Source organism: Notothenia coriiceps, unplaced genomic scaffold, assembly GCF_000735185.1.
Source record: "Notothenia coriiceps isolate Sejong01 unplaced genomic scaffold, NC01 NC01_scaffold00015014, whole genome shotgun sequence".
NCBI lineage: Eukaryota > Metazoa > Chordata > Actinopteri > Perciformes > Nototheniidae > Notothenia > Notothenia coriiceps.
This window is the reverse complement of record NW_011347715.1, coordinates 6,412-29,267: the sequence shown is the minus strand read 5'-3', so window position 1 is coordinate 29,267 and position 22,856 is coordinate 6,412. Positions and strand designations below refer to the sequence as shown.

Below are 22,856 nucleotides of genomic sequence, written 5' to 3'. Positions count from 1 at the left end.
GGTAAACTATTAATCTGTTCGCTTTTGGACTTTTGCTGCAGTCTTTATACAGGCTGGCAGAGTTTCAAGTGAACATCTGGATTGTGTTAGAAAGATCAGACAGGGTTGGTAATAGTAACACTATGAACTCATTCTTGTTCAAAACAGATTGTATCCAGAGCTGACAGGTGTTTCCAGCTTTGATTTGAACTACTTGAATTGAATTCAAATGTTACTTATAGAAATATAATTATAACATTTTGTGTTTTTCAATTGGTACATTTGGGTAAATTAGACGAATGGATGAATCACATCTCTGTTTATAATAATGTTTTCTTAACTTCTCTGCTTTCAAAGCTACCCCGACAGTGGTGTTATCCAGGAGGCCATGACTCTTTGGTATCCCTTACAATGTTGGTGCCATCATTTGACAATTTGTTTGTATTCAATTAAACGCCCTAACATCAACACTGAGCTGTCTGTGATTGAAGCACTCCTGTATCTTCATGTTTAAAATCTATATTAGCATATAGTCTACAACTTTTGTTTGTATTGAAATCAGGGCCAAAATGACTTGATCAGGATATGCCAATTTCTTGCAAATTATTTGGAAGAATTCAAATTTAGGTTGGATTTGTTTTCCATTAGCAAAGAATCTCCATGATGATGCTGTTAAAGCCTTCACTGGCTTTCAGCAGCTTCCCTCTGTTCACTTCCCATCAGACAAGATGGAAGAACCCGCCATGGTGACTCACTGTAACACTGATGCAGGTGTTGTAAGGGTTGCCAGGTCATTCAATTGTCCTGTTTTTGTCATTTAGCAAACAGATTGAAGGACTCACCTCTTCTCTATGAGATTTAAAGAAGAAACCATGAATTGCCAGCATCCTTATCTCACTATTCGTGGCCTTTCTGCTTTCCCCTCTCACATTCCAGCAACCACACGACCTGTTAACTCCTCAATGACCTCCGAGGTTTCTGTACTGACGGCTCTTTTTCCCCCTCTTTGTCCGCAGAGAGAATCATCCCTTAGAGTCGGACCTGGAGTGGAGAAGACCAATTGTGGCCTGAACAAAGACAGACGGAGAGAACTGTAAGTAAACACTGCAACTGTGTGAACCCCTCTCTGGGGTCAGGAAGTTTCTGTGTGTGTAACTCCTGCTGCATGAAGTGCTTATCGCATTGGTTTACACACAGGAATGGTGCGATGTGTGGTTGTTCTGAAAGGCTCAGAAAAAACATTTTGTTTTTTGTAGATGCCAAAGAATCCATTTAAATAGTTTTTCGTAGTATCATAATGTATCTGAACCTTTCTTTGGGTGTTTGGGTCAGAATATAAAGCAGGTGGCTATTCATAGCTAAAACAACCATGTGTAAGGCTCCTTGCAATCATATTTGTATTCTTCAGATCTCCGGCTTATGTATCTCTCTTTGTCCGCATTTTGTTCACACACACTTTGTTTTCAGAAATTAAATCATGGAAGACAAACGGTGAACAAAACAAACAAGGATAATAAACTTCCACAGGTCGCTTTTTGCCAATTTATGGACAACATTAAAGTTTCACATTAGCAATCTGTTACGAAGAAAGTTATATCATGTCGGTGTTTTTTGTTAGGTGTCGTCAACAGCTGATGGGATGTAAGCTTGAACCCAGCTGTTTCCTAGCAACACATTTCCCATGTAGGGGTCTGTTATCAAAAACCTCTTATTCCCACTCCACCGCAGCTTCCTCCATAGATAAGTGCTCAACCTAAAGGAGGCACTGCTTTAATGATACCAAAGAAAGTGCTTTACAGAAAGGGATCAAAATCATAACAAACGGTTTGATAAGAAAACCAAAGAACAGTCAGCACCAGAAATGAAGTAAAGTTAAGAGTATGACGGCACTAGATTAACAATGGGGGCACATAATGAGTTTTACATTAGTGTAAGTATCTTACAAATGCTCTTAGTCTTTTTCATCTCTTTTGGTGAATAAAAGGGAGAGAAACTCACGGATGTTAGCTAGAGCTGTTCAATTAATCGTATTTTAATCGCTATTACAATTATGGCTTGCAACGATTACAAAAACAACTAAATCGAAATAAAACGATTATTTTTTTATTATTATTATTAGTTTCCTTTTTTTTTTTTTTTTTTTCAGTTGAATTATACTTAAAGTTCAGAGTAATCAACTGTTAAAAACATACTGTTCACATTTTTTTCTCTCCAATAAAAGGATGTTTTCAAAGTCAATGAATAATCGCATTTAATAATCGCAATTACAATTATTGACCCAAATAATCGAGATTATGATTTTTGCCATAATCGAGCAGCCCTAATGTTAGCCTTTGCAGACCATTTACATGCACAAAAACCTACATAACACACAGGGGAAGGGAAGTATAACGCCTATAATCGCTACTCTTTTGAAGATGTGTAAGCCATTAGTTATCTGATGAAACAGGGAAAAAAGGTGCCTCTGAGATCAAGGAGGACAAGTGAATGATGGCTGTAGAGGATGTGTGTGAGGCCCCGCCCTGTGTTTCATTGTCAGCGCTCAGACAGGAAGCAGACCTTTCACACTCGCGCACGAGACACTGTGGAAGTTGTTAGAGTTGTTGTGAACAAACAGGAGGTGAATTCACTCGGAGGCAACCTAAGTGCGTGTTCGCACTTTTTGGAAGTGTGTGTGGAAGCTGAAAAGGCATGTGAATATCAAATGAAGCATAATAAACTGCCTTTTGTTCTTTAATGTTATGTTAATTCATTGAAAATGTCAGAGCCTTTTGTATCAGCAAACCGTTCTACTATCAAATGTGTATCTTTTCTATAGAACATCTAACATGTGTTTTTTTAAAGCACAATTACAGTGGGGAGAAAAAGCATACAGTTAATGTGTTGCTGGTGTATTCAGTGCTCATTGCTGTAAGGGGGGTTCTTCCTTTTTAAAGCCATGAGTGTGGTGCAAGTCGTGAATTATTCATCCCGGCACGCGTGAGTGAATGAAAGGTAAACTGATAGCACAGAGCAGCGCCTTGCTTGGTCTCTGCTGCATTTTTAAAGTGCGTACTGGCACTCAAATATCAAAATGTTAACATCGTCTTTCCCATAAAACTGTTACCCTGGTCTCTGGGACCGGATGAAGGACATCTGATATGGGGTTCTGAATAATGCAGGATGATGGCTTGGGAAAAAATTGTCATCTAAGACCAAGTTCAGTTTCCCTTTGTTATCCCAATGCCATCTCCTTGTGCTCAGGAAAATGATTAATGTGTCCAGTAATTATATGGAAGAAATGACACACAGTTCTTGAGAAAAAGGATCTTGAAACCAAAATACTTTGATATGTGATCATTGAAGTGTGCGTGCTTCTGCTTGTTACATTTCCTGGAATAGTTATTTCGTCTTAGTGAACATGAAGGAATAGAAGGATAGTGAATTTCAGCAGATAGGCAGCTGGCTGTAGTTTCCCTGAAGGAAGAATTGCACTGCTTTCATGAAAAGGTCTTTTCTAAAATTTGAATTTGAAACTGCTTCCTAAGCAGTCTGTTTGAATGGCTGAGATTTAGCCCTCCTCTGTGTCACTCCCTAATCAGACCCACACCTCTCACCCACTCCTTCTCTGTAAATAATTCAGAACAGCCTTTTGCCTGCAGAGAACAGCGTACTCACAATTGATAATGGGAGGATAGCAGTTAAAAAAACGCTGCCGATGTACATTTCAGAAGTGTGGAAAGTTCTGCTTTTTAAGTACAGTAATTCAATTCAGACACATTTTTCCAGTGACTAACTTTAAGTCTATCAATGCACATCTGTCTGTAAGTAGATGAAAAGTGAATGAGGTGCCATGTATATCTTCTTAAAAAACATCAAATTATATACACTAAAGAAGAACAAGTATTCCCAATGTGAGACTGGGTCAGTGTTTGATTAGGAGGCAGGACCTCGTGGAAGTAGTTACCGGCCATGTATTGTTATCTGGCTCATACTGCAAGTTAAAGTGAATATCATTTTAAGGAAGTCCACTTTATGATGTGTTGACGGATACAGAAGATGAGTATTAAGTGATTAACATCCTCCAGTAACACTTTTTTCCGGGATGTTTTCTAGTGGTTGATCGGGCATTGGGTCTATAATAATTTGTATTTGTATTTTTTTTTGTCACGGCTTTGAGTCCGATCTGTGTTGTGTTGTAAAATGCTGTGTCATCTTTGAGGGGTGAGGTTAACACTTTCTCATTCATGCTTTCAGGATCTGTAGGAAACAGGAAATCCTACTTTGTTCTAGTGTTTGGGAGACAGGAAGTTGTGGCTTTTGTGACTGGACCTCGTTTTGCTTTGGCATGTTGCCCAGAGATGAATTCTGACCAAGGACAAATTCATTTGTCTGTGTATTTTTCTGACACTATTCAATGTATAGGTTATCATTCAATTGTGTTAAGATGTATGTATACAATGTCACCGCTTCCTAGATTCAACCAAAGATAAGAAAAGATGATAGGGAAACATTTATAGTCTATAGTCTCCGAGAAATAATCCACAATCTGCCTTTTCTCCAGCAGAGTGCACCAGAGGAAATGGTCTGTCTGCAAACTCCGTAATATACTGAGTTCATATTGAGTTTTTCTTGTGTTGTCTTAATGACACACAGTTTGTGTCAGTGTTTTGATATTGAACCCTTTTAACAGAAACACAGACAGTTGGCCTTTTAGATGAAAGGATGCTAACTTTGAGATGAGCCGTGAGGGTTTGAGAAACTATCTAATTTCCCTTTTTCCTTTCAGTGTGTCACAATTTGGGAGCTTAATGATAATTGAGGACGTAATATACAAGCCCACTTAAATGTATCAACCACTAATTGGTTTGAAGAGATTAATGGCGCCATTTGCCACTTGATTAGCCACTGGAATAATTTGTCTACAAATTTGCTTTCAAAGTGTGTTTCTCATCACTACAGATCTGGTCAGTGTTGTGTTGGGTGAATAATTTACCTTTGTGAAGTTTGTGGTTGTTTTAGTTTCTAGTGTTTCAGACTCTAAGCTTACACAGTGGTTACAGCGGTCTACCGTAACGTCTCATTAGTGGCTTCATTAGTCTTAAGTACCGGCATTAGTCTTAAGCATCGGCAGCAACATTGGCTTTATACAGCGAAGGATCATGATTTTAAAATGTTAAATCAAGCATATAGAGGCAGGTAAACCATATATATGTTTCCAAAAAATAAGAAAACAATTGGCTTTCAAAGGAATACTTTACATAGTTGCATGTTACAATAAGAAAGTATCCGGTTATGTTACCCTAATGCGCAAGTTTTGTTTAGTATTTAGAGATTGGCAACTTCAACTACATAGGTTATTTAAAAAAGATTTAAGATATTGTTATGATTACAATTCACTAGTTTCTTCCTTTGGTTGGTTACCAGTAAGGATAAGTATATTCTCTTTAGACACAAAAGTTTAGTTTGAATAGATTTCAGTTGATCACTAGCTCTTACACAATGTCATATGAAACCTACCTTTCTGTTCCATTTAAAAACACAACAGCAGAAAATAGTTGAGACTAGATTTAGAGGAGGATATTAAAAAAGTGTAAGGTTACTGCGTTGGTCTTTGCTCTCTGTCTTATTGAAAACGTAGTGCCTTTAGCCCTGCTTAGCTCCACAGTGAAACATAAATACATATACATAAATATTTTAATACCATCTTCTTTTCTCACTTCAGACTCCATCATATCGAATTTCCCTACAATTATTGACTGTCTGTAGTGTTCATATAGACCTTTGACGCACTGAGAGACAGTTTTAATGGTTACCAGTCACTTGATACACTTTTCTTTTCAACAGTTGGGGAAGAAACGCTAAATGCAAACGAAAATATTCTTTCTTGTCATTGGTCTTTTTCAATTTGAAATGTGTGTTTAACCTGTTGAAAAACGCATCATCTGCAGGAAACAGCGCCTGAGGGCTTCTTAATATTTAATAAACTATGAATGTTTCACATCCATGTAACGGGAAGAAACTCAGCTAACTGATGATATGAACCATTTTTAGCAAAAAAAAAACACAAGACTAACGCTGAGCCTCTGAATTAGCCCTGAGAGAAAAAATGCTAACGCCGTTAGCACAGAACTCACTCATAAAACCCTTATCGTAAATGGAAATCCAACATATCGATTAGCATTGTGAGATTACATAGAATCGATAGGTATCTGTATCATCACTCCATGATCAGAACTCGCGACATTATAAACAAAAACAGACATCACAACATGTGGCATTAGGTAGCAAACACGGCAATATGTCTTACCTTTGTTTATGTCTGATCAAAAGTTGTCTTCAATGGCATTAAAACGATAAAAACGCTGCTGAAGGTTAATCCATAGGTTAATCTAATGTGTCTGTGTCACTTTGAAATGATTTCTGATCCATCAGCAATAAAACTAGTTTTCAGATTTCAGAGCGTAAGATAGCTTTCGCTTTAGGCAAACTGCGTGCGCATAGCCCCCACTTCTCAATGGTAACGTTGGTATGTATTTGGAAATTCCCCTTTGATTCTATTGGCTCTAACAGTCGAAAGAGATGTCAATCATCAAAATCGACCAATGGGTTCCAGAGAAACGGCAAAAACGCCCATTTCCACCCAAATGACCCCAGAGGTGGAGTTTTTTTTCTAAACCTGTCTAAAAAGGTAAAATGTCACTTGCTTTGTATCAATCTTGATACAGGGTACTTATTATATGTTGTACTTTGGATTCCTAAAGCTTTTAGTCTACTAACCCATCATCCAAGGGTGGTTTTCACTATAAGTAAAAAAGAATTTTTGGACGGACACTATCATTTACATTTTCTTTACTATGTTCAATCTGAATTTTCTTTAAAATAAAAAACATCTATATTGATTCTGACTTTTCTACATCCAACTCACAGGTTTATCATTACTTTGAGAACAAAGATTATTAATTTAATGAGACCTGAAAAACAGGCTTGGGTCTTAACAGGTTAAGAAACCAAACATGTAGATGGCTGTAATCAGACATTAAGTGTGAATCATTGTTTTGAAAAGGAGTGTTATCTTAAACATTAGGGGATCAGCATGAAAGATGAGTATAGCAGTGACACAGATTTTAGTTTTTGAGCCACACAGAGNCGGTGCCTCGCGTCGCATAGAAAAATAGACTTGAATCCTATTTTGAGCGGAGCCCAGCGCCGACACGCTTCTGGGACGCTTCTGAGCCGTCAGCCGTAACGCAGCCGTAACGCAACGCAGACGGACCCGGTGGAATCTAGGGGTTAGCCCTTTCAACATTTGAAAAGATTCAGCTTGATTTTCTTTATTGCAGTCATAAAGAACATTATAAGGACAATCTCATTAACCTCTAACTGACTTTATATAATGCACTTGACTCTTTCCGTTGAGTATAAGAAACACAGATCTTTATAGAGAACAGTATTGATCTGTACAGCTCTTGTTCAGTTAATGCAGTGCTGAATGTTAGTCGAGTAGGCACACTGCAGGGTGAGTGCAGGGTTTATACACACCTTTCTTTAATCATAAGCTAAATAATAATATTCATACCATGCTTTGTGCCAGTCTAGCTACTCCTCCACTGGGATTTGATACTTGCTGTAAGTGCTGTGTGTAAGCCGCGAGTCATTATGTCTTCCTCTGAAACTCTCCGCTCTGCTGCAGTGAGTCTCCTCTTTATGGATCAATACTGAAGCAGTGAGCTGACACAGTGAAAAGCAATATTCATAAATAATGAGCAGGGCACCCTTTGGCCCGCCTTTCAGTTCTGACCGAGAACAGAACAGAACAAAACAGTAAACATGATCACGCTTACATTCTGCTTATGGAGCATTCTGATTTAAAGTGGACCTATCATGCTATATTTGAAACATATATTGTAGGGCCATACCTATATAAAACATGTCTGTGAAGTTTTTTTTCTCAAAATACCAAACAGATCTGCATTTGAGCCATGCCTAATTTTGCTATATTTGCTCTTTTTTAGCCCTGTTTTTGCAAGGGCTGAATCTGTGAGAAGTCTTCTTCACTGCTTTTGTGGCAGACTACAGCACCATCTACAGGCCTGGCATATGTACTACAGCGCTTTCGAACGGCAATGGCCGTGGCTGTCTCCTCCTGATAGGTGGAGAGTTGCCCATATAGGCGGAGCTCCTCGTTTCTGACGTCAGAGATATTTCAAATCTGTATCAGATCCGTTGCAGCCCCGTTTTTAGAGATGTTGGGTATGGAGGAAAAAAGAGAGGGTTGTGTTTTCTGACACTTGGTGAGTTCCCTGGCACACCGGGGACATATATTCATACAAAAGTGCATTTTGCATGATAGGTCCCCTTTAGGATAAAGCGTTTTGTCACTGTATTGCCTTGTTGTTCGCTGTTTATGATTTAAGATTGTGTTTGTCCTTGTTTTAGTTTGACAGTGTAATACTTTTCTTTATACACGGCTGTAGATAGAGATCTCTGTGTTGAATTCCCCTCCTGCTGTTCTGTTTGTTCCCTGGAGACGACAACCTGGTGTTTGAGGATATTTCTGTTTCAATGAATCACAGAGAGCTGTCACCTTTAGCACCTCACCCCTCCCACCGGCAGCACAAAGATGTGCCACTGAGTGAGCACGGAGAACAGCTTTAAGTGCTTCATTATTACCCTTTTCACCACCTTTTATGTTGTGGGCAAATTGGCACTCTGTCACAGCTGCACATCAAAGCCTGAAGCACTCCACCCAAATAAACGGATGTGGCAATAGCAGCACTTGTCATTTTTGCAATATTCAACTGAAAAGAGACTAATGGCAGTCGATTTTAGAGTAGTTCTCTCTGTGTCATTTAAGCCAGCCAGACAGCATCTAGCATACTAAACACGGTGGACAGCCCAGGGGCAAAGACACTTATATACCCTTTGTGGAAACAAACTTTAATTGACCACTTAAAGGTGCATTCAGACGTGACGCCAATGTTAGAGGTGGCGTATTTGCTCATAAACTCGACATTAGGATATTAGTTGACGTTTCAAGACCCAGTTTTGCCATTAGCAGGATAAACTGAGGTGAGAAGCGAAATTAAATTAATATCCAGGGCATTTGATTCCACTTCATCATTGCACACAGATGAGAAGAATAAGGACAAAATAACAAACAAAGAACTAGATGCGATCACTGAGGCTGTCAAATAAAAACACACATTTCCATACTTTAAATTGAAATGAAATCACTCGATGGTTTGCTATCTAGTTAAAAGTAATGCTTGTAAAGCTGTTTCATTGTTTCAAGCAAATAAGACCATAGCACAGGTGTTACAGGTTTTTTTTTATTTACATTTTGATTATTAGATTGACTATTTTGGCCATTACAGTACATGTCAGAAAATAGTGAAATATGTCGTCATTGTAATTTCCTGTGATATTCTTCCGTAATTTTCCCAAATGTAAGACATGTATTCAAACAGTTTGCGTTCTCATACGAAAAAAGTTGGATTACTTTTGTTAGCAAACATTTGACCAATACATTTTGACCGTGTAATCCATAATTATATTTATTATTTCATGTTTTAATTATGGGACTTTTGATTCTTGTAGCCATTTGTGGAAAACAATAGGTTTGTGTTTTTAGTGTATTTTGCTGCTGCTGCATTGCATATCTCTGTGTCCCTGTATTGGTGGTGATAACAGGCAGTGATTTTGAACATTTACTGTTATGTGTGTGCTATTAATAGCCAGCTGCTGCCGTTCCTTTAACAGAGGACCCATTCTCAGTTTTTTTGGAAAACCTATCTTTGCTTTGCCGTTATCATCGCCCCTCCATCCCTTCCTCCTTCTCTCCCTCCCTCCCAAGGCCCCACAGCCTCATCAGCTCTGGTAACTATGAGCTTCTGTGCTGAACAATGTTAATGTCGTCCCCGAGCGCCACTTCATCGTCAGGTTTGAGCGTCTGCGCTGAGGTGAGCAGTGAATATGAAGTCTCACTAAAGCTGGGACAGATGTTGACACACGAGGGAGTTAAAAAAGGAAGAACTTTTTTACTGCAGATGTTTGCTCTTGCTCTAATCACAGACATGCCAGCTGCATAAATCCTAAAATAGTGTGCATTCGTAAAAGCGTAATGACTGTTAATTACTGGGAATGAGATAAATAAGTACATATTTAAAGAGTTGCTAATTTTCCACTGAGAGACGAAGCTTTTCAAGTGGCCATTTTATTTGACTTCAGCGGGATCTTGACCGCGGTGACGGATTATTACCATAATAGTCCTTTCTGCCCTGTTATTGTCTCCTAAATGATTACCCCGGACCCCTCCCCCACTGTATCCTGCTCATGAGTCCTTCTGGTGCACGCAGACTGGCTTGGATTTCTTACAATATTCTGTCCACTGCTTCCTCAATTATTGGAACAAACGGGAGCTCAGATGTCATTCGAGAGAAGCACTTTTATCAGCAACTTGGAGGAGCTGAGTCTGAGTGGTTTACGGGGTGGTGGGGGGGGGAGGCTGTACAGTGGTGGCTGCAGCGTTGACGGCGATAGCATCCTCATTTCACAGAAGCCGCAGGCAGTGGAGGGAGGGGAGAGACACGCATGGAAACTGTGGGAGGCAGACGGGAGTAGTGACAGGCGTTGCATCCTGAGTATTATTTGCAATATCACAAGAAGCTGTTATATGGATGAGAGGGAGTTTGAGAAAAAAATAAGAGGAAGCTACAGCAGGAGGCGTGTGTTGTTTAGAGATAGAAGTAGAGCGGCGGGAGTGGAGTAGGTGTGAAGCAATCACCAGGGAAATGGACCGGGAAACTGTACTTCCCAACACACGTGTCCTTAATGTGGATTAAGGTGAGCGCCGGCGTCTGTATTATGTTGCTGAAACAAACCTGATCTCAGTGACGGAGTACCTGTGGATCAGCGGCATGTGGAATAATTACAGAAAAGGCATCAGCTGTGAGGACAATTAAGGGATTCAGAGGAACAGGAAGTGGATGTGGCTCGCAGCTCATCTCTTTTCCACACGTCTTCTAACCCCAGAACAGCGAGTCTACTAATGAGCAAGTCGATGTGTGGCTGTGGCTGCAGCTTCATCTCCTCTTTGATGAAGAGACTGGGCCGCACAACGTGCTGCTCCGATCTGTTCTCCAGCCATACTTCAGAACAGCTGCACCGACTGGCCACCGGCTGCGCACCTCAACCAAAGGTAACGCTGCGTCCGTGCCCTCTGTCTCCGCACCCTCCTGATCCATCAGCTTTTGTGTGTTATCAGCCGTTTGCATTGCAGGACACATATGTGGCCGGATCTCATATTGCAGAAAGCACCGCTTGTGAAGTACAGCCTTGTTCATCTGCTTTGGCTGTCCAAAACTATTTCCCAGGTTTAAGAAGTGTGCTACCAGGCAGTGCAGCGCAGTAATTGATTCTCTAATGGCACTAGGTGATTTAATCGCTGTCTTGCTGCCTTGACAACAGTGGACTTGCTTTCAGCAGACTTATTCAAATGGATGCCTTCAGACGGCCTGTGGTTTACAGTAATTGCTGCCCATCATCAATTGAGGGAAAAAGCTTTTTCTAATGGAACAAATAAAAGCCTAACAAGATTGTGTATGTCTGAGTGCTTGTGTGCAAGTGCCAGTGTGTGAGTGGGGCTTTGCTCCAACACACACACTTGTCTCATGGCTTTAGCTTCTAGGGTTCCTTCAGTTCTGTTTGTTATGCACAAGACTGATTTAATAGTTTGCTGGCACCGACTACGATTTGAAGTCCCTTACAGAGACCTTCTGGTAGGGACTCGCAGTAGACGAGATTGATTCTCTACGTTTCTGAGAAAATGTATGTTCATGTGTAATGATGGAAATCCACAAAGGAAAATGTTGCATGGCAACAATTCAAATAAAGAGATAATAAGTGCCACTTTTTGAACAAGGTTTTTTTGCTTATACACAAAACCTTAATCCCATTGTTATGTTGAGCAGAAGTTGTTGTTTTCCTGAGAAAGCATTGTCACAGTGCGAAGAACTTAAAACTGTGAAATGAATGTGGAGAAACATTGTCCCTCTGTCGAGCAACTCAGGGTTTCACTTTCTTCCTCTGAGACATCACAGGGCACCAGCTCTAAATAGAAACATCGATTAAAAGCTCCTGCATTGAATTGGAGACAAAAAGGTTTCAACAAATGCAGTGTATTTATAGGATATACAGTTTTTATGAATACTGAAACTGTTTCAAATATTACATTTGTTGGCTCAAAGATTTTTGCCATTTGAAAAAGTTAAAGGTTTAATCTTCTCTTATACCTCATTCACACCAACGCAACTCCGGTTCAAGCTCCGTGCTAGAGCTTTTCAGGTTCAGAACCGGTTCTTCGGTTTAGCTCCGGCTCTTTTCACACTGCTCAGAGTCCGACTGGTGCTGCGTCATTGCGTCATCGTTTGCGTCATGACGTAACCGTTTGCGTGCCTGCTTCATAAAGCCAAACCGCGTGGAAACCCCTCACAGCTGACACCGACAACAACAACAATGGCCGATTGTGCTCCAGCTTCCTCTGTACCTCTTAGGAAGACCAGATTCCCAGTAGGTAGCTGGTCTCTTCAGTGGACCACTGCTGCTTGTTAAGTTTCTCCATCGTTGTGTACAAACTGGATAAAACGCCGGCTTTTTGTTGTTGTTCAGGAGTTGATCCTGCCCCTGCCCCCGCCCCCGCCTCGACGTAAGCGTGACGTATGTGGTGCTTTTGCTCTGGCCGGACAATTTTTTGAGCTAAGAGGCTACTCCGCTGCGGTGTGAAGAGGAAAACCCGGTGCTTTTCAAGCTCCAGCTCCAAACCGGCCCTGAAACACCGTTGGTGTGAATGAGGTATTATTGGTTTAGGTTGCAGTTATTCAGGAATCTGTTCGGACAGCAGTATGTATCTAGCAGCTTTGAATCGCCAATATTGGTTTGCTCAGTCTTCACTTAGATGTTCAAATATTAACAGTGGACATTAATAGAATTGAATGAAACCCTCTTTAATGGTCACACATGCAGAGCACACAGCGCACACACAGTGAAATGTGTTCTCTGCATTTAACCCATCCTAGTACCAGGAGCAGTGGGCAGCTATAGCAAAGCGCCCGGGGAGCATTGGCATTGGGATTGGGGTTGGGAGGGGGTTGTCCGGTGCCTTGCTCAAGGGCACCACGGCAGGGCCCAGGAGGTGAACTGGGATCTCTCAAATTAGCAGTCCACACTCCATATTTAGGTCTGTTCGGGGACTTGATCCGGCGACCCTACGGCTCACAGTCCAAGCCCCCACTGACTGAGCTACTGCCACACTATGGAGTCTAATGGAGTCTTTGTACTTCCGCTGTTCGATCTATATCTCTTACTATGTGCTTTGTGAACAGCAAATATATTCTCCACTCTCCACTGTTGTATTAAGGTCATGTTGGTGTGATTTATCGCTGCTATTTGAGGATGTTCAGCTCAGTCCTCTTATTTTCCTTCCGTATTCTCAACACAGTTTATGTGCTCGCTTCATCCAGTAGCCTTGAAACCACATGGTTTCTTACTGACTCAAGATTCATCTTTTTCAAAGCTAGAAATCATTGTCTCACATTAGCCCTTAGGATATCGGTTTTCACAATCCATCAATAAACATAGAATCCCATCATAAGCATATTATTCATGAATTTGGAAAAAGCAATATGTCAGTAGTTTTGCTACTAGTTTTGTTCTGCTTTTATATTTTTGAAACAGTTCAATAAGACATGGCTTTTTAAACGTCATTATACCCAAGCGTCTTCATTAAGTTTCGTCTCAACCAACTTTACTGGCGGCTAAATTAAGGCGAGGAAATCACAAGATTAATAGGACTTGATAACATAAGTTATGCCAGCTCTAAAGGATATGAACGAGACCATAGATGTGTTAAGCCGGAACTGTTATCATCTTAAGACTTTGATAGCAAACATTGACTGATATATTTGTTTTTTATAAACATCTGACAACAATTTCTTAAATGTTTGTTTAATATGAATCATGTTTGAGGTATGTACTTAACAAGATATTTTGCATTGGAAAACAACTTCAATCACAAATTGATATGACATATATTGTATTAAGAATGGAATGGGTTGCAGTTGCAAAATAAATAGAGCAAGCTTCATGAATGATGCATAAGTAGTAAGATGCACTAATTGAACAGATACTGAATATTGGCTTAGGACACCAACAAATAATAATTTTGAAACAACACATTTATAAAGCATTTAAAAGTGTTGCTTCCTACTCGATGCACAACAGCTGCTAGATGACATTTCAGACTGTATTTGAGTTTTATTTGAATCCCCAGTGATTGAGAAAATGTAAGTTTTACTGACTTGCCGTTAATGTTTTGTTCCATAGCAGTAAGAAACATATTTGCTTTTCAGTTGTGTTGGGGGGCAGTCAGATGAGCTTCTGTGATGGTATCGGAGCTGTGCTGTCTTTCCAAATCCACCAGAGAGAAGCACACTCTGGTTGAAGTGCTCCATGTTGACTCTGTTCACAAGGCCAAACTAAAGTCTGTGTGTGCCACAGCTGTGGCTTTATCTGTGAAGTGCCAACTTGGCATCGCCCTGAGAAAAAACTCCCACCCTCTTGTCCACATCAGCAGCTTTACCAGGGACTGTCTGTCTGTACGTCATACCACCAGACTGCTGGGCACACAGTATCATGACATGATTATTCTAAGGAAATGGAAAATCTTTCGGCTACTAAGCGTTTATAAATACATGCTTGAAAAGAATCTGTCCAAGCTGTTAGGCGACAAGATATTTAGTGAGAGGGGAACAGGCCAACTGTAGAAGCTTACATTATATACAGAATATGCAAAACACTTTGAAATAATGTTAAACTTTGTTGGTATTGTTGGTTAAAGTTTTATTCCCTTTTCTTCTTGCCACTTGGATTAGACTGACATATCAGCATCACATCTTATAAACTGTTATGCTGTTGTTGTTTTTGGCATACAGTTACCTATTTACCCATGGGCACGGAGAAACACAAATATTTATCTGGAGTTCTGCAGGAAATGATCTGGCTTTTCAGATGCAAAAGGCTCCTCTGTGTTTACCAGGTAGCTGCTAATCTTATCTGCATCTTTTTAATTGATAAGCATGTAGCATACAGTGTGTTCTCAGAACCCTTTTGCCTCTTTAGTCTAAAGATAAAATGGAAAACTAAACTAAATGAACTTATTAGAATGTGTTTTAGACTGACAAAAAAAGACATTTAGAGACATTAACTTGAACTCTGAAAAACCTTACATAGACAACCAAGCGGTAAGAACATTATAGCTTGGTTGCAGTATAAGAACACTTATAAATTATAGCAGTTTTGTCCCATGCAAATCTCTGATCTCATTTCCAGCGTTTGCTCTCAGACTTTGTGTCACCTGTTTGCTTCCAGGGACACAAATTCACACCTGCCCTACCCGGCATCCCGAAGCTATTTCCGTCCACTTCATCGCTCTTGCAGAACAACTTTCATTCATCAGTCTCTATTCTTGGCCCTGTAATGCTTAACACCATGTGCCAAGTTCACTACAAGTGTTCCTAGAATCTCTCTATATGTTAGCCGCACAGATAACCCAATTCAACCTCTTATAAGCTTCCACAGAAGAACCGTTTTATATATAATTGTACACGCTGCTATTCTGAGAGGATTGTCGGTTTGCAATTTAAAGGTACATTTGGTTCAAGAAAGGATTCAATTCATGGGTGAATGACAACAATTTGATTTAAAAATATGCGCTAACATTTGTGCTTTTCGGCTATAATTGAACAAGAACACACATCTCTGGGCAAACAACTGAATTAAAACGTACATTTAGCTACAGTAGGGCTGCACGATTTTGGGAAAAAATCTAATAGCGATTTTCTGACAAATATTGCGATTGTGAAATCGATTTGCGATATTTGTTTTTAAGCGACCCAACGGAAGTTTACTGTAAAATGCGGCCATATCTCCGGCTATGAAGGTCGTATCTGACACACAAGAAGAACAAAACAAAACAAAAATTGTAAAAAAAAAAAAGTTTAATTTTTTTTGCAGGCTTTGCAATTTGATAATCGCATCATTTCAAATCGCGATTTCGATTTAAAATCGATTAATCGTTCAGCCCTAACCTACAGTCATGAGACAAAGACCGTTACATTTATCCTGTTTAATCTAATCAAACAACACATCTTTATTGTGCTTCAACCTCTCACTCCGTTTACACTGCTCACAATTGTTTGAACAACAATAACAACCAACACTTTTTCTGCTGTGTTTAGGGAACTAATTACGGAAACCTGGGCCGTTCCGATAAAAGGCCGGGGCGACTTTAGCTATTCATAGCCTTCCTCCTCTGAGCTCACAGCAGTGAACTGGGAGTCCCGGGGGGGCTCAGTGCAATCTGAGATAGGTCTAATGCTTCCCACCACAGCACCGTGCAGCAGAGAGGGGAGAAGCCTTACAAAGGGACCAGTGGCTTCTCCTCAAGGTCAAAGCAATTGGTTTCCGCTGAGACAGATAAAGTATGTGAGCCACCGGAAAAAAATTCTCATCATGTCTGTAGTGCATTGAGAACCGCCGTCTGCATAGCTGATTCTTAATTTCTCACAGTAATGATTAGCTAAACACCTCATGTGGGCTTTGAAAAGGCCCATTGGCACCATTTAAAGCTACATTAGCTAAGATTATGTACAATTCAACAGACAAAAAGAAACCCCTTCATGGGAATGTGTGTGACCAGCTTTGAAACTCTGACCTCATAGTGAACCACCAAGTGTAATTTGGGTATACATCGAGATAATACAAAATTAAAATCCCAGAAAGAATTGTTACTAATTAAGGATTAGACAAAAAAAGATCACTCTAAATGTCCTTCCTTTGTGTATTCACAATATGACAATTGTTAGGAAGACCCCTTTTGTATATATTGTGGACTACTTAGAGAAATATGTGACAGCATGACTTTCATATGGGCTTAAAGCACAATGTAAATATGTGACGGATAGAAAGCAAGTGTTTAACTGTAAATATGTTGGAGCTGCCTTGTCATGCTCAGTTTTGGTAAATTGTTTTAAGATTTGTAGAATTTGTATCTTGGCCTCTGCAAATACATTCACAGTTTGTCCCCCTTTTATTAAGAGGCTCCACTCTCGCCCCTTGTCTTACAGCTTTATGAATTGTTGATCATTGATACTAAACAGCCTTCAGGATGGAACTGCTTTCCATGTTACTTTCGCAGCCCACCACCACTTTGAATTGACAAATCCATGATTCACACATCCCACTTTCCTTTATTTACATAAGTCTTTCTTGCCACTTGAATGTTGAGTCAGTGGAATAACATTGTGTTTTATGAGGATTTGCTTTTGAGTTCTTTACGTTGTTTGCTTGAGCTCTAGTCTGGTTTTAGATTCCATAGATAATAAATCCAGACACACATAGTTGTTGGTAAAGCGTAAATAAAAAGAGATAATGGAAAAAAATTCGAGAAGAATCAAAACATAGCAGTTTTTTAAACTTTTTTAGCATCAAACAAGTGTTACTCTTTTGCTCTTTGAAACGGTTGTTCTAATAGACAACTACTACAGTTTTAATAGAGAAATCAGCCAATTAATAAAAGCATTTTTTCCATCATTTTGCAAGCAGAACAATCTGACACTGATCTCATTGCATTGCTTTGGTATTGTCAAGATGTGGAGAATCCCCATACTGTCACTTTAAGTCACTTTTAAATATACCATTGTATCAATTTTATTTGTATGAAAGCCTGAAGAAAAGTTTGATGGATGAACTGGATTTGTATAGCCTCATGAGACTACACAATACCCATCTAAATTGGTATGTGGAGAGAAAGGTTTTTGCACCAATAGTGCTTGTCATGTTGCATGTAGGTGCAGGGACATTTGGACTGAAAGAAGCTTCAAGAGAGTTGATGCTTTCATGGTGACAGATTAGAGCTGTAGTTGGATTCCTGTCTGCTTTCTCAGAGAGAAGCTGTCTCATTGTAGATAAAGCTCTGGAGCCTCTCCCTCAATTGCACATATGCTTTGGGACATTACAGAAGCAGGCTGTGTGACTTGTGTGTTTATTCAGAAGGGTTGCCATCTTAATCTAGTGAATGCACAGCAGCAACACAGGATTTACAACATAAACAATGTTTATTTTTTCCAAAGCATGTATTTCCTGGTAAGTTTTGGATTTGACAGATTGGACTTTTTTTTATGTATTTGTAGGAAGACTAGAAGCTCTCAAGGCTTTCCTGTCAGCATGTGAGCCACAGCATCCAGCGCTGTGTGATCTGAAGCCAAACCAAATCACAGCCTTTTTGTCCTTGTCTGCTTCTCAACAGCAATGGTTTGGCTCCAAGGGCAAATGGTTAATGTTAATTATTTTAATTTAGAGGGAACATGCAATAGTCCCACAATAAGCAATTAACTGTTTAGTGGATAATTCTTTCATCCAAGCAGTTGTTTGATCATTACATGTTTGCCTCACAAACACAAGCTGAGTTTGGAAATGAAACATTACCATATTTTAACCATCGGCCACTCTTGTCCTTTTTGTTTCTCTTTGCAGAATGCCAAGGCCTTCTCCTCCTCAGACAGCCTAGCGAAGGTCCAGGAGGTAGCAAGCTGGCTTTTGGAAATGAACCAGGATCTGCTGTCGGGGGGCAGCAGCAGCAGGCGGGGTCGGGGGCCGGGGGGTCCGGCAGTCCGAGGTAACGCCTCCTCCACGACCCGGGCACCCCAACAGGCAGCAGAGGAGGGTGATGAGGATGAGCACATGAACCGGGTAGTAGAGGAGGAAGAGCAGCTGCAGCAGAGGGTAAGGCCAGCGGACATTCAACACAAAACATTGATAGGAAGGCTTTAGAAAGATTCATCAAGGCATGTACGTTTTGAATATATTGCGATGGCATAACCACACTTTTACTAATGATTGAAGCTGCTGGCGGAACGTGGGAAATCAGCGCATGCTAATTATGTTCCAGTGATTCGCTCTCCAAATGTTCACATAGTCAAATCTTCTTTATATTTTTTTTTTCAGCAAAGTGTGTGGTGTCTTTTTAAAAATATTGTTTTGTACCTGCTTTTTATTTTTATACAGGAAATAACTTCTTTTTTTATACAGGAAATAACTTCCCAACTTATGGTTGCTTGGTAACCTTATCCTTTTTATACCCTACTAACCGGTATTACACAAACTGTGTAAAAAAGATCCACAGCTCTGTGCCGGCAACTGAAGAAAATATACACAGGTCTGAACCCTTCAGGTCTTTAATGTAGCCCAAAGAGGACATGTCTGCGGAGACTTTAATATGACGGACTTGAACCGATTTTCCGGTTAAAAAAATTGGACCTATGGCAATAGCAAAACCCCTTCGACAGATTGAATTTACCATCAGACCGTTCCTCTGAGGCATTGTGTTTTCTTTGGCTCCTCACAGGCTGAGGCGTCGCAGGTTGATGGCGAGAGGGAACAACCATGGGCGCCAAGTGAGTCGGGAGCCAGCAACGGCCCCCGGGGGGACGAGGACGGCGAGGAAGACGAGGAGGGGCCTCCAAACGAAGTGAACGGAGGCGAGAAAGGAGCCCGATGGATGTGGGGGGCGGAGCAGAGGAGACTACGAGGCCAGCCGCTGGGCGAGGAGGAAGAGGAGGAGGAGGAGGAGGAAGAGGAGGAGAACAACAACAGCAGCAGTCACCAAGAGGAGGAGGAGGCGGAGGAGAGGACAGAGGGAGGGGAGTCACAGGGGAGGGAGGGGGAGGAGGGCGAGGAGGAAGAGGAGGAGGATGAGGACGAGGAGGAGATGGACCAAGATAGTGACGAGTTTGAACATTCGGCGGAGAGTGGCAGGGAGGAGGAAGAGGAGGAGGAAGGAGAGGGGGAGGACGGGCTTCGGTGTCCCTCCCTCAGGAACAATGTGTCCACCCCCAATAACAACCTGGACTCGGGTTGTACTCACCAAAGCTCTTCCAACAAGAAGGTAAGAACCGTTTTCATAGGAGTGCTTTACCTCCCCCTGAAGAAGTAGTCCTCTTCACAGAGAGTGGTCTAACACCCCCAGAGTTTACAGGGACAGTGTTTCTGGAATCAATACTATAGGACCACAAACAACATGTAATGCATCTCCATTGTATCAGAGTAAAGGCAGGACCCAATACATCATGACTAAATGAAACAAAGCATTTTCACGACTGACCAGGTACCGCTAGACTCAAGTAAGAATACTTTCAATTCCAGTGTAAAGACCCTTTAAGATACTTCTGCAGCAGTTTCTCACAGACACTGTTTGACTGTTGTCACATCGCTGCTGTGAAAAACTCCCCACAATGCTCTGCACTGGCAGCAAACGTTTATATTTGAAGCAGCAGCTCCCTCTTCTGGCATACGAGTGCAATTGCACTTCAATAAAGTTCAGTATACAGTACTTTTTATTTGTGACAACTCTTACCCTAGGACAGGGGTCGGCAACCCTGTCTAAGCTCCCTTGAGCTTAGACAAAAATAAGAAGGAAATAAAATAAAAATATTTGTAGGACTATTTATATTTTGTTGCATGGTTGAAAATGTTTTGTATCTTGTATTTTGAGGTGATACTGTGACACATAAATAAAAAACAAAATGGTTTTAATTAGGTCAACTAAAATATGCGTCACATCCTGCTACGGTCCCGCACCAGCGCCTTTTCTTGCAGGCGAATANCAACCCGCGGCCCTCGAGCCCCATGCGGCCCTTTAAGCCCTCTGCTCTGGCTCCCTTGAGCTTAGACAAAAATAAGAAGGAAATAAAATAAAAGTATTTGTAGGACTATTTATATTTTGTTGCATGGTTGAAAAATGTTTTGTATCTTGTATTTTGAGGTGATACTGTGACACATAAATGAAAAAACAAAATGGTTTTAATTAGGTCAACTAAAATATGCGTCACATCCTGCTACGGTCCCGCACCAGCAGGCGAATAACCTGACCCCCGGCTCGATGAGCGAACTATGGATAAATCAAAGAAAATAAAAGTATCGGAGGAACACAGAGGGTTTCATTCTGCGTGGTTAGAGTTACCTGCTTTCACAGCAAACGATGCTGGCTTACCGGTATGTTTGACATGTAGAGAGAAGTTTTCAAAGGTGCTGCAGCCTTTACGTATTGGAGGAAAAACACGGAAGAGGACGATCTTCAGTCATAATTCAATCAGTTAACTCTTTTTAGGGTGCAGCTATATGTTTTATTTATTTCAAAGTGGGCCCATTTAGGGCTGCTCAATTAATCGTATTTTAATCGCAATTACAATTATGGCTTGCAACGATTACGAAAACAACGTAATCGGAATAAAATGATATTTTTTGTATTATTACTTTTTTTTTTCTTCAAATACATCTTTTTTTATTGGTTTTTCAGTTGAGTTATACTTAAAGTTCAGGGTAATCAACTGTTAAAAACATACTGTTCAAAAAAAAAATCTCCAATAAATTGATGTTTTCAAATCAAATGGATAATTGTTTTTAATAATCGTGATATCTATTATTGACCCAAATAATCGAGATTATGATTTTTGCCATAATCGAGCAGCCCTAGGCCCATTTTAATTATATTAATTTTTCTTCAAATGTGCAGAGGAATCCCAAGTGCTGTGTTGATTTATTTTAAAGTTGGCCTGTGTATTCTTTTTAATTCTCCTTATAAGAGCTATTTGTTTATTATTAGAGGTAAACAAACAGTTTTCTATAATGTAATAAATAATAAATGCAAAAAAACTGTAGTTCTTGTCTATGATGTAACAATANGTGTGCCTTGGCAGTCTCAGTTATTAGAGGTAAACAAACAGTTTTCTATAATGTAATAAATAATAAATGCAAAAAAACTGTAGTTCTTGTCTATGATGTAACAATATACTTTATAAGCTATCAAGCTATCAAATATGTTTTGCGGCACCAGACAAAAATAATTGGTGGAAAAGGGGGCAAAAAGGTTGCAGACCCCTGCCCTAGGATTATGTTACAAAATGAATGATATGACTTCCTTTATATCATACTTAGGGCTGCAGATATCACCTATTATTAAGTAGGAACACATTTTCTGCAGCACAACAACAACCAAATAAAAAAACAAGGGGAGAGGGAGTCATAGTTGACATGCTATTAAATTGACCTGCGATGTAGCATTTATGAAGCATACGCTGTTACCACTTAAGGTGCTCCGGTAGGGCTGTTATGGCAAAAATCATAATCGCGATTATTTTTTGGTCAATAATTGATATCACGATTATTAAAAACGATTTTCCATTTACTTTGAAAACATCCATTTATTGAAAAAAAAGGGGGGTAGATGATGTAGATCAGATCCCTCTGCTGGCATTAATGAGACATGCAGGAGGGTGTGGATAAATGCTGAATCACCAGTGATTAAAGCAGCTGTTATGTGTTGTCACAACAATCGGAAAAACAGATTAACAATGACTTATCAGAAGTTATAGTGTTTCTGTGCCTCTTGTTTCAGAAGTGTAACCACGCACTGTTCTCCAGCCCCACATTGTCATGCAGTCTGTGACAGGAGTGACAGCACAGGAAGAAGAAATTATAGCTGAACCCCCTCTTTGTAAAACACTTCATCTTGTTGAAAACTCCAGGCACGTTCATGCCTCCCTGATTGATTGGTGACATGATGAGTTTGAAAACCGCTTAATGTTTAGAAGACGAGTGAAACAAATCGTCAGATCTTCGCTCACGGCTCTTACAGCACAGCTCCAGTGTTTATTGCCGGTGTCTTGTTTCAGTGATGACATGGATATGTTGTTGAGTGTTTCAGTGGCCTTCAAAACACCTGTATGTAAACGAGGGGAATGGAGTTGGCCATGATGTTTTACTAGAAGTTGTAGATGGTATTT

The 22,856-nt window shown here is 40.2% G+C and overlaps 1 protein-coding gene across 1 annotated transcript; it reads left to right on the top strand.

The window, feature by feature from the left end:
* Window positions 1-980: 980 nt before the first annotated feature.
* On the top strand, window positions 981-19,696 carry LOC104948758 (sodium/potassium/calcium exchanger 1-like; the record flags this gene model as incomplete). Its single annotated transcript, XM_010774986.1, has 3 exons — window positions 981-1,072; window positions 18,550-18,798; window positions 19,421-19,696. Coding segments are annotated over exons 2-3 (456 nt in total), but the record flags the coding sequence as incomplete, so codon positions are not given.
* Window positions 19,697-22,856: the final 3,160 nt, after the last annotated feature.